Source organism: Leuciscus leuciscus (assembly GCF_965113295.1).
Source record: "Leuciscus leuciscus genome assembly, chromosome: 21".
Lineage (NCBI taxonomy): Eukaryota > Metazoa > Chordata > Actinopteri > Cypriniformes > Leuciscidae > Leuciscus > Leuciscus leuciscus.
The window spans coordinates 26294188-26311277 of NC_138745.1; the positions used below are offsets into that span (position 1 = coordinate 26294188).

Below are 17090 nucleotides of genomic sequence, written 5' to 3' on the forward strand. Positions count from 1 at the left end.
TAGCTGATCACATGCCTGATGACTTATATTTCTCCAATATTTTTTCTCTCCTCATTTATATCCAGCGCCACTTGGCTCCCGAAACATTCTTTGACATTTTTGGGATGGAGATCCACGAGTTTGACAGACTTCCTCTTTGGAAGCGCAACGACATGAAGAAGAAAGCGAAGCTCTTCTAGCTAGCAGATTGTGCATGTTTTAATTCATCAGTCACTCATATGATGTATTAGAGCTATTAGTCTGATTTACTTTTCCTTTATTGTTATTATTATTGTTATTATTGTCTGCATCCAATTACAAGCACAAAAAAAAAAGTTTTATTTTGCTTCAAAAAGACCACTTTTTATTTTCCCAAATAGATATCTTTATCTTTAAATGAGTGAGTGTTTGAATATGAACAAAAATGAGGTGCGAGTGACCCCTAGATCCGAACGCAGGAGCGAGGGGAGCTGATGGTGTGCCTGTGCTCATTAAACCTGCCTCCAGGAGCAGAGAGATTTATCCTCCTCCCTCCTGGCCCTCTTGTAAAACAGGACTATAATTTTTTAGATGGGGAACCGGGGCTGTCAGCAGGGATCGCCCTCTAAACAGGCCGTTAAGGTGGTGGAGTTGTTGGGATCCCTGGAGCCCCCCTGCTGCTGAGGACCTAACGAGACCTTTGAAGTGCGTTAAAAGCGGGAAATGAGAGCTACTGAAGATCCTCCACCTGCGGAGCCGAGGTTCTGGAAAGCATTAGAAACTGAAATCTGCGTCCTCTCCCACCAGCACTCTGCCGCCTCGTCACAATCCTAAAAAAACACACATCCTACATGTAAAGTAGCAAGCATGTTCTCACCTTAGCCAAAGCCCAAACAGCACCCGAGATAGACAAGTTCTTAATCAAAAACATTTTTGTCTGATAGTAAGAAGAGGTGGTAGTGTTCATTATTATTATTATTAGGCTACTTATAAAATAAAAATTTCAATTACTTTAAAAAAAGATATATTATTATTAAATTTCACCACTAGAGGTCAGGCGTGGGAGGATAACAGACATCGGCCCGCTCTGAAACGGCCTCAGACAATCCATTTGTTTTGACTTCCGGTTTTTCTGCAATATTTAACAATATTTTATTTTTTAATAAAGCAAGAACAGCCTTTGAAATGACTGCCTCGGAGGTGTTTCAATACTGCCACTGTGTTGACTTGGGAGTGTCGGAGCTGTAGCCATAGCATTTGTGCCAGGTGTAGACTCGATATCAGGGCCGTATCTCGTTGTCGTTATTGCTGCCGAATAATGCTGTTCCCATAGACACTGCTTGCAGATGTATTATGGGCCGCCGTTGGCTATTATTCACAGCAGTTTCCTGTGTTACTAGCAGGGTTAATGACAGAGAACTAGGACATACTACAGCATTGTGCTTTTATAGTAGGTCTATTACAAAACATACGACTATAACGAGTGTGATTACTATAAACAGACCTGTATGTCACTTTAAAACAGAATGAGTTGGTTTTGATACCCCCTACTGTGTACCTCACCCTTTTTCTGTCTTTTTTGAGGGAAAGATTTGATGAAAATGGTGTAAGCTCTGCTGAGTAATAAAACTCTGCTTCAGATCATTTTGTCCCATGTAATTATTACTGTGTGGTGGTGCGCCTTACATGAAATACAACAAGCCCCTGTGCCATAAGGGGGCCGTTATAGTGGGAGGTCCGCCTGTTGAGTCACTTGGAAATCCTTGGGTGCTTTCCTTCATGTTCTCTTCATGATAAATGTTCTCGGTGGTATGACCTCTTTCCCAAAACGCTCTCCTCCCGGGCTCCACAGAGTCGAATTCAAAACATGGCACTGTGTTACTCTACAGTGAAGTCAGTGATACCACTCTTGTAGTTGTAGAAAAGCCTAGAAGTATTTGAGCAAGAGAATGCGCTGCCTGCGTCTGAATATACCTGTATAGAAATATATAGAAAGAAGTATAGAACAGTAGCCAATGTGAGCCGAGTATAGTCTATATCCGAATTTATAGTATTCATAAAACAGTAGGTGAAAAGTACCCGGATCTACATTTAAAGGGATACTCCACTTTTTTGGGAAATAGGCTCATTTTACAACTCCCCCAGAGTTAAACAGTTGAGTTTTACCGTTTTCGAATCCATTCAGCCGATCTCTGGGTCTGGCGGTACCACTTTTAGCATAGCTTAGCATAGATCATTGAATCGGACAAGACCATTAGCATCTCTCTCAAAAAAATGACCAAAGAGTTTCAATATTTTTCCTATTTAAAACTTGACTCTTCTGTAGTTACATCGTGTACTAAGACCTACGGAAAATGAAAAGTTGGGATTTTCTAGGCTGATATGGCTAGGAACTATACTCTCATTCCTGCGTAATAATCAAGAAACTTTGCTGCCGTACCATGAGTCCAGCAGGCGTAATGATATGACGCAGCGCCTGAAAATAGTCGACCCTATAGTCTACCGAGCTGGGGACTATTTTCAGGCGCTGCGTCATATCAAAATGCCTGTACTGTCAATTGTATAACACTTGGCACTCTTATGTCTTTAAAAAGTTTTTATAATTTTATTATTACAAAAAATGCCTTTTGTGCAATTTAAATGTTTGTAGCCTATAGGCCTACAAATCAGTTGGTAATTTTAACATTTTAATATTATAGTAGAAAAATGTACCTACCTGTATCCAAATTAATCGATATTGAATCGAATTCAATATAGATCTCAATTCACCCTTCGCTGGGAGTTTGAAAGCCAAGGTGATATGAGCAATCAAAACTCCAAATCCGCCATTTTGTCTGACAAACAGACCAGACAGGAGAATTAGTAGATTAACATCAGTGGACTTGAACTTGAAAAAATGTGTGTATTGACGTCTTTCCACGGTTGAAACAACATATTGTTCATTCATGTTTATTTTGAGCTATAACTGGTAGGAAGAGTTGATCAGTTCATGTGGCGCTTGAACTGAGGCGTTACAGCGATCTGTCACGACACATTAAAGAGCCGCAAAACGGTATTTATTGTTTGAATTTCCCCCCCCCAAAAAAGACAAATTTCAAAGCTGAGACTTTGTTTCAAACCAAAAGTAACCTGGGTTGCGTTTCTAAAAAGCATTGTGAGCTAAGTTGAACACAGAGACCATTGGTTCCAATGGTTCTACGGTCTACTTATAGGCTTACAATGCTTTTGAGAAACGTGATCTGTCTTTTCTGTCGTTGCGTTATCAGTGACGTCTTTGCTCCGTGATGTATTTTTTCACTGTGTGAGAACATGATGTGTGGCGTGAGAGTCCATAGCTTGTAGCAACAGTAACCAGGGAGGTCTTTGCGAAGGGTTGAATTGAATCATGAAATTTGTGTCAATACCCAGGCAGCCCTACTTTTTTTCATGTTCAACAGACTGACACATGCCCACCAAAAGGTATGAATGGAGGTATTTAAGCAAGAAGATGAGTGTTTATTGGTGTTTCTGGTCACCCATACCACTTTCACCCTCCTGCAAATTAGAAACAGAAAAAAACCCTGCTTTTTTCTATGTTCGACAGACTGTGACATGGATTCACCAGAACCAAAAGATACACACACATACACAAAGTTCCCATCCTGTGGAGCTCATTATCATGCTTGGTTTGATTTGCTTTTTAGGACACCTATTCATTATTTTCATGATTTCATGTTTTTCTGTGCTGATATTTGGTTCATGTCTGGTTTGTGTTCTGACATCATCCTCATCCATACCGTCTCACTGCTGTATCCACTGAGTATTTAGGATGGTTATATCCTGGTCTTGGATTTCAGACCCCACAAGCCCCTGTCAGAATTCCCTGAGTTGAATCTGACGAAAATGTGGCGGTAATTATAGCAGCTTTGCCAGAATACATGCCACCCTGAATGTTCTCGATGGATCGTTCTCACACCAGAAAACTGTTTTTCCTTGTATGAGCTTGTACTGAACCTGATCGCTCAACGTAGGAGTGGCAGAATAATATTATTTCATGACATAACGCTCCCCTCTTGAGGATCCATGGGAGCGCAGGACCGAGTTTGATCAGGTGCCTTGCTTTCCCTGACTGTGTGAAAAGCTACACCGACTTGCCAAGGTGGGTTATTGTCAACAGTCAGCAAGACAGCACAGTAGGTCAGAACTTCAGAAGAACATGAATATGAAGTGTTCAGACCAGGTATTCAATCTTCTATCCTTTTATCTGCCTGCCGGTCAGTTATTGTGTTTGTTGATGGATGGCATCTCATCGCCTCATTGCTCTTACTGATTTACTTGGCACATCCCAAGCACCTCTTTGTGTACAAGGTTGTAATGGTGTTTTGTGAGTGTATCTGTCTATGTGTGTAACATGGGAAAGGTCCTTGAATCAAAAGGCCCCAGTGCTCAGATGGGGCTGAATCAGTGACCCCTGCTCTCTGACTCACAGCTGTGGAATGTTCTTTGTGCTTCAACAGTAGCAGCCAGGAGGATCTGCCAATGTCTGAACCCACACCATCCAGCTGATACACAGCATCCAAACAATTCAACCCTTTTCAGGCATCTGAGTGGCATTCCAGATTCTTCATAAATCTGTTACCTGTTCTTGGAGGCTTTGAACTTGAATCTGAACCTTGGAATCTGTACAAAAGCGTATTCACATTGTTCCTTTATGCTCCATGAGCATGAACAATATGACGCCCTTTATTTTTTCCTTTACAAACAAACCTTTGGGAGGCAGACCACCCTCCGTCAGGCCCCCATCCCACACACGTCCCGCAGACAGTTTTTCATTCACACATCCAACTCTAAAGCCACGGGATCAGCTGAGCATGAATACTGACTGGAAACCTGGTAGATTAACTAAGGAAGTTTGTATAGGGTTCCTCATACTGACTCAGTTATAGGGGATTACCCTGTTGCTCAGAGATGAGTAACCACTGTTGCTCCAAAGAATTCTCGCATCGGTCTTTGATATTGAAAATGATCCCTTAATGCACAACATTGATGTGTTTTCCATCAATTGCAGATTCAAATCCATGAAAAATTATAGCTGTTTCAAAACAGTGACTGCTGCCTTAACATGCGTCATTTCACCAGCATCACCAGATGGAATTGCAAGGAAAGGTATTTAAAATATAATAAATAAAAGAAATGTGATTTAAGTGACTTTGAATGTGGCATTGTTGTTTGTGACTGATGGGCTGGTCTGAGTATTTCAGAAACTGATGATCTACTGGGATTTTCACACACAACCATCTCTAGGTTTACAGAGAATGCTCCGAAAAGAGAATATATCCAGTGATCTGCAATTCTGTCGGTGCAAAATGCCTTGTTGATGTCAGAGGAGAATGGCCAGACTGGTTGAGCTGATAGAGAGGCAACATTAACTCAAATAAGCACTCTTTACAACCGAGGTCTGCAGAAGAGCATCTCTGAACACACAACACGTCGAACCTTGAAGCAGATGGACTATATATCGCCCGATATTCATATCATTCATATTAAATTTTTTTTTTTTAAGCGTATCTGACTTTTATTTTGACGGGCAGCGCTGAGAAAGGCACATTATCCGTCTTCATTAGTTTAAACTTTACGGTCTCTGTTTAACAGTCATATCTAATATGTTATTATATACAACTGTTAAACAAAGTAAGTAAATGGTATGCGAAAAAATAGGCCTATAGCCTGTATAAACATGTTACTGTTTGTGACGTTCGGTCCCTGTGAATAGAATGCGGACAGGAGTAGAGTTCAGGTTCAACATTTTAAAATATGCTGCGCTATGTAAAAAAGTGACAGTTGCCCATTATGTCATATTCATGCCATTTTCGCTGTGTGCAGTATGTCAAATTAGTCTTACCATGTCTTTATTTGAAAAACATTTGATTACCAGTGCGCACACCAGATTACTGAGTGCCCTGTTACTTCTTATTCATATATTTTTAAACAATTACTTTATTTGTGAAAAATACTGTAATAGGATTGCAGAATCATTTGCCATCTAAAGTATAAGCATGTTTATTTTAAATATTTATTTTGTACATTTATTTCATATTTATTTCTAATTTATTAAATATTAATAAAAATAAATATGCATTTTCATTATATTCATGTAATTATGAGCCAAAATCTCTGTGGAATGTTTCCAGCACCTTGTTGAATCTTTGCCACGAAGAATTAAGGCATCTGAAGGCAAAGGGGACTCCAACCCAGTACTAGCAAGGTTTAAAGATGTGGTTGATTATGATTTCACTTGTTTAACTTTAGTTAGTGTGTAATGTTGCTGTTTGAGCATAAACAACATCTGCAAAGTTACGACGCTCAAAGTTCAAAGCAAAGGGAGATATTTTCTTTTACAGAAATCGCTTTTTAAGGACTACAACAAACGGCTGGTAGGGACTACAATGAGTTTCTTCACGGATTAGTGACATCACTAACCCTAAAATTTACATAAACCCTGCCTCCGGGAACACGATTTATAGATTATCATGACAGAATATGCTAATCAATGACTAGAAGATAGTTAACTCCACATCAGCTACATAAATTCATCAGCTAACCATTCAGAAATGTCCTGTTGCATTCTACATGTTGTCACTTCTTCTTGAGTCTCTCAATCTTAGTCCGACTCCGGTTTGAACATAAAAGGCTTAACAGTTTCTGAAATTTTCAGTGCATGTCTGTGTGAGGTAATCGAAGATGCTAATGCCGAGTTCACACTGCACGATTTTCAAAGTAGTCGGGTCACTGTTCTTTTCACACTGCGTGACTATCTGGGGTAACATTAAGTTGCTGTTGTGTTCACACTGCACGATGGATCGGCGACCGGGGTTTTCGCATTGCATGACTTAACAAAAGAAGGAATCGCCGACAACTTCTGTCTGGTCCGCATTCCGCAAACTACGTTTCACAACCAAACACATGCGAGAAGTGATAGGGAAATAACGCAAGATCACGTGTGCGTGAGACTGAAATTGTTATTAAAAATAATAGCCTGAAAGAAGATTCAGCCTGAATGCATGAAGGTCCCATTCCTTTCACTAAAACCTCCTCTCCGTCGTCTGGATATGAAGTATTATCACAGACATCCTTGAAAGATCATCACAAGAATACACCTGATGAAAGACTGCACAGACGTTCCTGCTTCACGGCTAAAAACTGCACCTGGGATCCTTTACCATGTGCAAGTTAATTGCACTAGTGACTATTATAAGCATTGCAGAAGCGTTGGACTCCAAAAGCAACATCTTCGTGGCATTAATGAATATGTCAAGAAATGCCTTGTTTTCTGGGAGAGATGTTTGTATGCCACATCCACCTAGGAGCAGGGGTTCCATGGGTAGCACACCCCATTTCTGATTGCGACACCTGTACATTATTTGGCATTCACACTAGTTTATTTTTAACCAGAGCACATGTCACACCATGACAGCTCCTCTGGCCTCACCATGTTGTATCCCAGGTTCAGGGTCATGTAACTTGACATCAGCCACACCTGTAATGACTGATCTACTCTTGCCACCAACTTTTCGCTGGTGTGTGGAAAACCATTCCTCAACCTCAACCACTTTGGGAAAAATTCCCCGTGCTGCTTGTGGCTTTGTGCTTAAGATGGAAACACCACTCAAGACAGAAATTTCACCACCAACATGGCAGAACCATGAGGATATAGAAATATGTATTAGGCAAACTGCCTCATTAACTAAGCTATTTAATGTAAATCAGTGGTGTAGGATTCCCTCTCCAAAAGACACATTTTGGCTATGTGGTACCTCAAGTTATAGTGTGCTAATGGAAGATGCACCTTAGTTTACACTCTACCAGTCATCAGAGAAAACATAAAATCCACTCCAATCTCAAGTTGACATCCGTCAAAACTCTCCAAATTTACATGATTCGGCACCTTCTGAGGATGGTTGCATCCCAGGCCTTACTTGTGCCCAAAGTTGGTGGTCAAGAACACTTGGAGCATTAATTCCGAGTTATGTTATGCAGGCCCTAGATCAAGTGAGAAGTTTATTTAATGCAGTGCAGAAGCTAGCTAATGATACTGCTTTTGCAATTGGCAACATCTCTTATGCATTAGCCTCACACAAATTCATGATACTGCAGGACAGAGTGGCACTAGATTATATTCTTGCTACACAAGGGGGAGCATGCACTGTTATTGGTCTTGAATGTTGTACAGGCCTGGTTGACCCCACTGATGACTTAGATAAAATGCAAAAGGTTATTAGTGAGTTATCAAAGAAGTTGCATAATATGACTGTGGAAAATTCCTCATGGTTTGAAAACCTCTTGGGAAAGCCAGGGTTATGGGTTAGAGAAATAGCTGTATTGTTACTGTCACTTTTCTCTGTGAAAATGCACTCATGTCTGACAATTTCGTTGCTTTTTGGAGTTTTCAGATTTAAAATCGTTATGCGGTACCATTGCTCTCACGGAACAGATAGAATATGCTTATTTAACTTTCAAGTGTTAAATAAAAGTGTTAGAATTTCTACGGTCAAAAACATGAACTTTAACTATTGGCACTATAGGTCAGCTGTCACTTTAGCGCGAGGCCCTGTGCGGTCGCACACTTGGCACAGCACTTGCAACGGTACCGCCAGTAGCATATAGCATTAGCTCCTTAGCCTTAGCAAACTTGGTCACGTTGAGCTAGGGGGCGTGGTTTCAGCAGCCAGGCACCTCAGCTCCACCCATGCCCCGCCTCTTTGCCCATTTTCTGTTATCCGGGAGTGACACGCAGTGACGCGCTGCCAAGATGGCGTATTAAGTATGTTATAAAAAAATTATCTGTGGGGTATTTTGAGATAAAACTTCACATACACATCTGGGGACATCAGAGACTTATTTTACATCTTGTGAAAAGTGTATTATAGGACCCCTTTAAAAGAACATTTATTTGAAACTGTCACTTTTGATAATTTAATGTATCACTGCTGAATAAAAGTATTAATTTCTTTAAATCTTATACTGACCAGTGGTGTATAAATAATTTTATGCATATAGGAAATTAACATGCTCTGTCTACATCACTGTGTTACGTTAAAAGGTTGTATCTACCACTGGCCTACTTACATGCTGAGAAAACAAACACAGCATATTACATATTATGATTTATGCATCTAATCCCCTGGTTCACAAAAAGGCCTTGATGGGGAAGTGTAGAGATGGAAAGTTCTTGCAACCCCTTGGGGTTTGGTGGAGGGGTCAGCTTCTCAGAGTTTTGACTCCCATTCACAGACAGGAAGGGGTTCTCACACACTGACCGATTAACACAAAGATATGATGATGTTCCTGATGGACTGGCCTGTAGTATTGTCCTTATACAGCAAACCAGTTTGTTTGGGCTGTAAATATTCCTGTTAGTTTCACTTGAAATTCACTGTGACAGCTGTGGTGGACCCCTAATCTGTCCAGACTAACCTGTCCCCTTAACCTGTTTAGTTATGTTTCGGCATGTAAATCCAACGGGAGGGACAGGAAGAATATAAAACCTGTTCATCCCTCACAGACACCTAAAGTAAAGGTGAGTTTGGAAATCCCTTTAAATTCTTTCAAATTACATTTTACATTTACATTTAGTCATTTAGCAGACGCCAAACAAATTATTAAATTAAAATGTGCCTTGAATTATTTTATTTACCAAGGTGATTACAATTTTGTATAGGAATGTTTGAAATCTTCCCTTTATCATCTAAAGTGTAATGCACACTTAATATTAAAAGTGTTTCAACATTCGATTTCAACACATAGGCCTGTAAGAAGCAGCATATATGAATTAATCCATTCTTGAGTTAATTACTTTTTTGGACTTAATAGAATGTAAATAAGCGTAATTGGGGGATCATTTATGAACGAGCCTTTGAAAAACACATATCTGTTGACTTTTAATGTGACTATTAAACAAATGTCTGTGCTGTTTACTGTCCTGTTTGACAGCAAGATTACATTAGGTTCTTTATACATCAGGTATTGGCTTAAATATATTTGTTTTATTTGTAATTGTTCAGTGTAAACCGTTCATTTAGTTCAATAAGTAATATAATCTTGGGTAATATAATCTAGTGTAGCTGAAGTGGAGAATGCTTTAAGTATGTAGGCCTAATTGAAATCACATGTAGTCCTATCTAATGTCACCTATAACGTAGGGTTTTTTAAATTGGGGCCCAGGGAACTCCAGGTGGCTGCAAAAGGAGTGCTATAGGGGTCAATGGAAAAGTTTAGAGAAAAACTATTTAAAAAAAATTTTTTGGATTAAATAATTTTCCAACAAATATATTACACGTTTATCGTGTTTATTATAGCTACAAATTGGTTCTTCATGAAAAATATTTAACTGCCTTTAAATTTTAGGATGGCCATATTTTATATAATATTAGAGCATATAGCCTACATCTAACAGATAAATAAAAACATTACAAAAAAAGTCATTATTGTGCCGAGTAGGATTAATTAATTCAATGCTTAAAACCAAACCATAAAAACGGATGAATTTAAAAACTGACTAGGCCTATTTTAACAAACATTTGTTTGTGGAATGTATTTTATGTTTATAGGGCATCCATCGCGTCTATTCCAAAAAAGTGCTTCACTTTTTCTCAGCGCTTAGCAATATGCTAACACCAAGACTTTCCGCATGCAGAACCAGTTTTTGAGACGTAAAATGTAGCCTACAGCCTGAGCATATCCACCTTATTTTTCAACACGGCAGTAAGGTGTTTTTTGTTTTTTTTGTTTTTGTGAATGTGAGAAACTTCTGATTTATTATAGGAAAATAACGAGAAGAATAGGCTATAGGCTAAAATAATAATAAGACACATTCAAATTACAAATTGCTCCCGCGCTTACCTGTGGAGGGGCCGTTTTTGCCTTTATAAGGGAAGTGTTTTTTTTATTTTTTACGCAAGGTCTATGGTGGTTTTTTTCTTTTTTTTTTTTTTTTTTTTTTTTCTTTCCTTGTTTACTTTTTTTTTAACTACTATGCGAGCGCAACAATCAAACACTTCCGTCTGGCAAGCACATGTTTACACAGAAAACAATAGAAAAGCGCAGGTTTTTGGGAACAGACAGAATCCAACAACATTAGCCTATTGCTTAAAATATATTATGGCTAACATATAAGCTATTGCATAGGCTACTTAGGTAAATAATGTATAGTATTCGTCGCCTACAGTATATAATCTAGGAAAGATTGCACAACTCTTTCAAAGCATTCACTACAATGCAAATTGACTTGGTGTTGATGACGTGCGCCAGAGGGGGCGCGGCGGTCGCGAGGCGCATCTGAAAGAAAGAGCTGTAGAAGAGACTAGTGGAGAGGATAACATCTCATCACATCACATCACTTCAGAATCAGCCTGAGGAATCGAGTAAACCTGACACAAACCGCTCTGGACTCATCTGCTTCATATTAACACAGCTGACAGGCTGGAAAGGGTTCTTCACGTGTGGAGAATGGATCAGCACAAAGGTAAGTGGAATGATTATGAGAAGTTATCGCTCGGAGTCTTGTTTGCATGGTGTCATGTCAAAAGAGGTTTCCGTACATCCAAAACAACAACTGTAAACAACTTTCAACTTTGCAATGTTTGCCGATCCTCACTATTTGGGATAACGGGTCGTGGGAATCTCCAGAATGAATCTCTCTCCAGAGGGATGCAACAGGAGGAAATTGAGTTTCCAGTGAAAGTTGAATTTTGCTCTGTGCTCGTTCACTCTGTGTGGTTCTCGCATTCTTTCTCAGTATTGGTATTCTAGTTGTCCATTACAGTTCTGAATGCATTAATAAACAAGCATGTAGCCTATTATGGAGACGCTCATTGGAAATCCTGTCCAGTTGCAACAATTGTTCTTCCAGGATTCCTTGGATTCCTGTGGTTTAAGTTTTTATATGCATAGGAATGCAGACCCCTAATATTTCATGACTAAACTGAGATAAGACTCTTCTGTATGGGAGGAACAGAAGCTTTTGTGCAAACTGATGTTTCTGTCTGGAAATGTTTCTAAATGAATGATCATCAGTTCAGCATAGCTTGAAATTGTAATGTTAAAAAATAACAACAATAATCAGGCATTAACGGTCAGCTATAATCTGGTGGCTATTTGACTTGAAAACATATTAGAAGCAATAGACCAAAGTTAATTGACTCTGTGGTTTGGACAATAAAAACATCTGTACCAGAAAGGCTTTCACTTCTTAATTCCACTTCATATAAACTTATGTTAGTGAAGTAGACTTTTAGTTAGCTTTTGGTTTTGCTAAGGTCTATTACTTCGTGAGTTCTTCGTGAACATGTCACTTCACCATTCCAGTCTGTAACTTAAGTTTAATTTGTTAATGGATCTGTGCATGAGATATCACTCTTTGGTCCTTTAATATTCAGCACCCTTCCAAATATTACGACTAGCTGAAAGGACATCATAATTCTGCTGTAATGATTGTTTTGCATTTTTATTTGTCTTAAAGAGACAGTTTGCCCAAAGATGAAAGTTATATCTTAATCTTATCTTCCTCGTGTCATTCCTCCAGTATTATATTCCTTCTTCCGTGGAACACAAAATTAGTTTGACAGGATGTTCACATTGTGCTTTTCCAAATAATGAAAGTGAATGGTGACAAGGGGCTGTCAAGTTCCAAAAATGACAAAAAAGCATCATAAAACGGCTCAACATGACTATTCTAAAGGCCCATTCACAGCAAGAATGACAGCTATAAATATAACAATAACTAGCATCCACACCGACACAATAAGGTTTGGCTTATTTTAAGCCCACGCTGCAGTTGTCATCTGTGGCTTTACATGCTAGAGCTCATTGAAGTCAGATGGATTCTGATTGGCTGTCAAAGTTTGTATTGTTCATCAGCTGCAAAAAAAAAAAATGATTCGAAACTGATTCCAATTATATTGTTCCTCTGTGTCATTATTCTCATTAAGGCCTGTTCACACCAAGAACGCTAATTATAGAGATAACTATAATGATAATTATATTAGCATCCACACCAACAGGCGATAACATGCTGTTTATTATTTGTTGTCTGACACTTTAAATCCTATGTAACTAGCCTAGAAATCTAGACGCACCCTAGCGGCAGCAAATTTTATTTTGCAGCGTGTCGTCTAGCAACTCTCCAGGCCAACTAGTCAGGCCAATCAAATCGTGTATAGAGTCGGTGGGCTTAAGATAATGACGACAGAATGAGTCAATACACCATCAGCCCTTCTTAAAAACCTTTTTGTCTTACCCTGATTCACTATGGTAAGCCCATTATAAGTGTTTATGTTTTAGACAGAGCAGGATGGTTTTGGCGCGAAATTGCATATGTCACTCGTCCGTGAGTGTCTCGTCATATCAGTAAACAGAGAAAAGTTTATCCGGGTGCTTTGACGCATATGGGAGTGAGTGGCATACTGTAGGTTAGTTGTCACAACGAGTGAGAAAGGTTGAGATGGAGAAGTTAAATCGTGAACTTCTTGGGATCACCTGTTTTAAAAACTAAATAAAAACTACAGAACAGAGGAGAGTCTTCTGGCAAAAAGAGAACTCGACAGAACTCGTAATAAAACGAGAATCAAGATTGGCTTGGTTTTTATGGAGATGGCGAGAACTGAGGGATTTGAAATGTTGTAAAAGTGATGCGGAGATGACGTTTTTATTACTCAACAGGTGAGTGATGTGTTTTATTGAGCAGATGAAATGCCATATGTAGCTCTCTATCAGAGTTCATTGTAAAGCATTATCTATTGTGAAGTGTCGTTTCATTTTAGGTTATTGTAGAGCAGTGTTGGAATTTATTTTTAAGGAAGTACTATGTTTATTAATGGGTAAAGCTACAGTAACACCTTCAGCTAGTCAGCTTGAGATCCTTTCCATCTAAACTGGCTATATCTCTTAAGCCTAGTAGTGAATGTTTTATGAGCAGTAGGATAACCATATTCATCCGTACAGTCACGTAGAGGCGAAGCACAACCAAAACAATGTTCTTCCGCAAAAAAATTGTTTTTAACCACTAGAGAGCCAAAAGTTACATAGTGTACCAGTCAGGTGGATTCTAATTGGCTGTCAATGTTTTATTGTTCTGAGAGTGATTCCAATGATATTGTTGCTCTGTAACACAAGCTTTTGAAAACGGGTTTCAAATTGTTCAAGTTTTTGAAAACTATACCGTTATCTTCCCCATGTAAACAAAAACAAATTTAATTTGTGAAAACAGTGCATCATGCACATGCATATTTCATGTTCAGTCTGTAGGCGCGTAGTGTTTCTTTTCAAAGTGACATCGCCAACTACTGGCCTGACATGCATTGTACAGCCTTTTTAGTTGTTTTCGTGGATCCGTAAGATTGTTTTGACAATGTTGTCATCTGTATGCGGAAAAAGCAGGAGAAAAACCTTTCTGTTTTTAGTACATTGTTGTCGTGTAAACGTACCCTCAGGTTTCGGCAATTTTTTTTAGCCACTTGCATAGGAAAAAACAGCATCAACATTCTGGTAAACATCACCATAACAGCATGAAGGTGAGAAAATTATGACAGAATGAGCTATTCCTTTAATTAGCAGGCGCGTGTCGCTTGATTAAATGTTGTGAGACGCTTGGGCACACTGTGGTATAATGACAGCATTGTCTTGACGCCTGTTAAATGCTGTCAGGAACAGGCTTACAGTTATTGTGGTTAGACTTCTATGAGGCCATGCCTCTTAAAGACTCTTTGTGAATTTTGTTTTCATGAGATAAGACATACAGGGAGGGAAGGAAGATAGAGGGAGGAAAAAGGGATAGTGGGAGGAGGGAGATGGCATTTTAAGGAGTATTGCATAATTTCTCCTTTAATAAAACACTGAGTGAGTGACACATTTTTCTTTGTCATATGATGCTTTGTTTGTGTGTAACATAACATAGCAGAAACAAGCGCTGTAATGCTGTTTACATGATGAGAACTGGTTCACAGAACTGTGTAGATGACATGAACGTGCATGTTTTGAGTTCAGGATATAGCTTTGGGTTGTGGTTTTGGATAATACAGTGCTTTGAGCCTCAGAATTCACTGTTAGTATCACAAAACTGTTGATTCTGGCATATTCGGTGTCCATTTTACATGAAAATGCTTTTGTGTGGATATTTGAGCCTGTGAACCTGAACTAAGAGGATTAGTTCAAACTCTTATTCCCATGTAAATGATGTGATGCAATAGCAGGGTGTGTTAAAGAAAAAAGATTACAGGTGAGAGCATCTAGAATTTCCATAAGAAATAAAAAAAATGAGTCAAAGCACCAAGCATTTCAATCCGATAGGTGGCCAAATATACCCGGACAAAGTATTTAAACCCGTTCTCTTTTCTTATCCCTCCGGTTTCCTCCTTTCCAGCCTTGATTTCTCTCTTCAAAGGCAGCTCATGGAACCAGATCTCACCCTTGAGGTCCGGCATGATACCAGCATGTTTCCGGACCCACCCACGGGCTCCGCTGCCTGGGCCAGCGCTCAGAACGTGTCAGTGTTCCAGAAATTTTCTGGAGACACAGGGACGTCTCGTGCATCTTAATAAAGGCGCTGGAAGCAGCTCCAAAGGCGTCCCAGAATGAGAGATCAGCACTTTTTTTTTAAACGGGTCCTTGAGTTCATGCCCTCATTACGCTCACTTCTGAAGAGAGTCAACATGGAAGCAGCATGCTTATTATTAGTAAACGAAGAGAGCAGATCGGAGCTGAAATACAGAGAAAAAGAGCCAGGACTCAGCACTTTTCTTGGGATTGGCCTGGAATAGAATCGGGTTCCAGAAGGATAAATCCCATTTATTTTTTCCTTAAACCTTTCAAGGCGGACCTACAATGAGCTCTGAGGTTATTAAGAGAAGATGCTTCTGTAGACCATGAATTTGGCAATCTAAAATAGTTGCTGTTACCATGTAAACGAATGTGCCAAAGGCTGTCCACTCCCATGAAGCTTAGCAAATTATGTAACTGAGTCAGTCTCCACTTATATTGTGCATATTTATTTATTTATATTTATAATAAATGTCTTTAAATCCTTAGATATATTGTACTTATGTCTTTAGTTCAATTACATAATTTGCATTGCTTAATGAGACTGACAACATTTAAAAGAAAACAGATCACTCATTACTTTATCATCCTAAAAAAAACAATTCTATGCTTTCACTTTCCTTTAATCCCGGCCTATTCTAGCTTATGGTGCTCTTAGCAATGTCTGAAACTTTGTATTTGGATAAAAGCCTCTGCAAAATGAATGTAAATGTAAATGAATATTTAATTGCCTTGTAAAAGACCTTTACCCTTTCATTTTATTATTTATTTATTTAATATATTTAACACACTTTGTTGTAAATCTAAATGGAGGACTATTTATTTATTTATTTACTGCTATTAATTCGTTCATGAATTAATTAATTAATTTATTGCTATTCAATCGTTCATGGATTTTATTTATTTATTTAATTAATATTGAATTTAAGTTAAGTAATGTAGTGATTTATCTTGAAGCTGGTTGGGTTCAAAGTCGTTACTGAGGAATTTTTTGATTCCCAATGGAGAAAATGAATGAGAAAAATACTTTAGGAACCAAGACTGCTGAAAAAGTGGGCAATCATTATTGCCCTCAACAGACTTGCAGATAAAAGATCTGATAGTTAAACAAACACACCAGGCTTCAACTGAGTGGTAAAACTGCTCTAACTTGTAATCTGGCTACTTTCAATTTGGCCATGTTCAGAGGGTAGTCTGCGCAACAATGCTATCGCCATATCTGTGTTTAGGGGTGGTTAATTCAGGCATGGAGGTTGTGATGTCGAGATGGCTTGATAATTCTATGCTTATCTTTTAGCAGGAGTGTCAGATGTAATTCGTCCAGGGTAAAGATTTTCAAGTCTGAGCTGGCCAAATACTGCAGTTGAGCTGGTTGTAATTGAGTCAGTGGTGTTTCAGATCCTCTCTTGCTCAACGCTCTTCTGTTTGCGAGTTCTGATGAAGTCAAAACATTGTTTTGTTTTGCCGCTGACATCTCGTTGTGACTGGTGCAGCACAAAATCTCAAAATTATGTGAATACATGTTCAGCCAGCACAATAACTGTATAACTTGCATCAGAATT

At 38.9% G+C, this 17090-nt stretch overlaps 2 protein-coding genes and 1 long non-coding RNA gene across 14 annotated transcripts in view; 2 read left to right on the top strand and 1 right to left on the bottom strand.

The window, feature by feature from the left end:
* The window catches only part of ablim1b (actin binding LIM protein 1b), a 97139-nt gene extending 80948 nt beyond the window's left edge, over window positions 1-16191 (top strand). For 6 of the 11 annotated variants that reach the window (XM_082152948.1, XM_082152950.1, XM_082152941.1 and 3 more), the window contains one exon: window positions 12750-16191. In XM_082152948.1, coding sequence (XP_082009074.1) covers window positions 12750-12805 — 56 coding nt within the window. In that variant the 3' untranslated portion in view covers window positions 12806-16191. Of the gene's footprint in view, window positions 1-65; window positions 1603-12749 lie in introns of those variants that run through there. The other 5 variants (XM_082152945.1, XM_082152944.1, XM_082152947.1 and 2 more) reach the window with 3 other exon arrangements.
* LOC309485940 overlaps window positions 1-17090 on the bottom strand; it is a 50691-nt gene that overhangs the window by 24438 nt on the left and 9163 nt on the right. The gene's annotated exons all lie outside the window — the stretch shown is intronic.
* Window positions 11252-17090, top strand: part of afap1l2 (actin filament associated protein 1-like 2) — a 37698-nt gene continuing 31859 nt past the window's right edge. Inside the window, exon 1 of one of the 2 annotated variants that reach the window (XM_082152937.1) lies at window positions 11252-11458. In XM_082152937.1, coding sequence (XP_082009063.1) covers window positions 11443-11458 — 16 coding nt within the window. In that variant the 5' untranslated portion in view covers window positions 11252-11442. The remainder of the gene's footprint in view (window positions 11459-17090) is intronic. The other variant, XM_082152936.1, reaches the window with a different exon arrangement.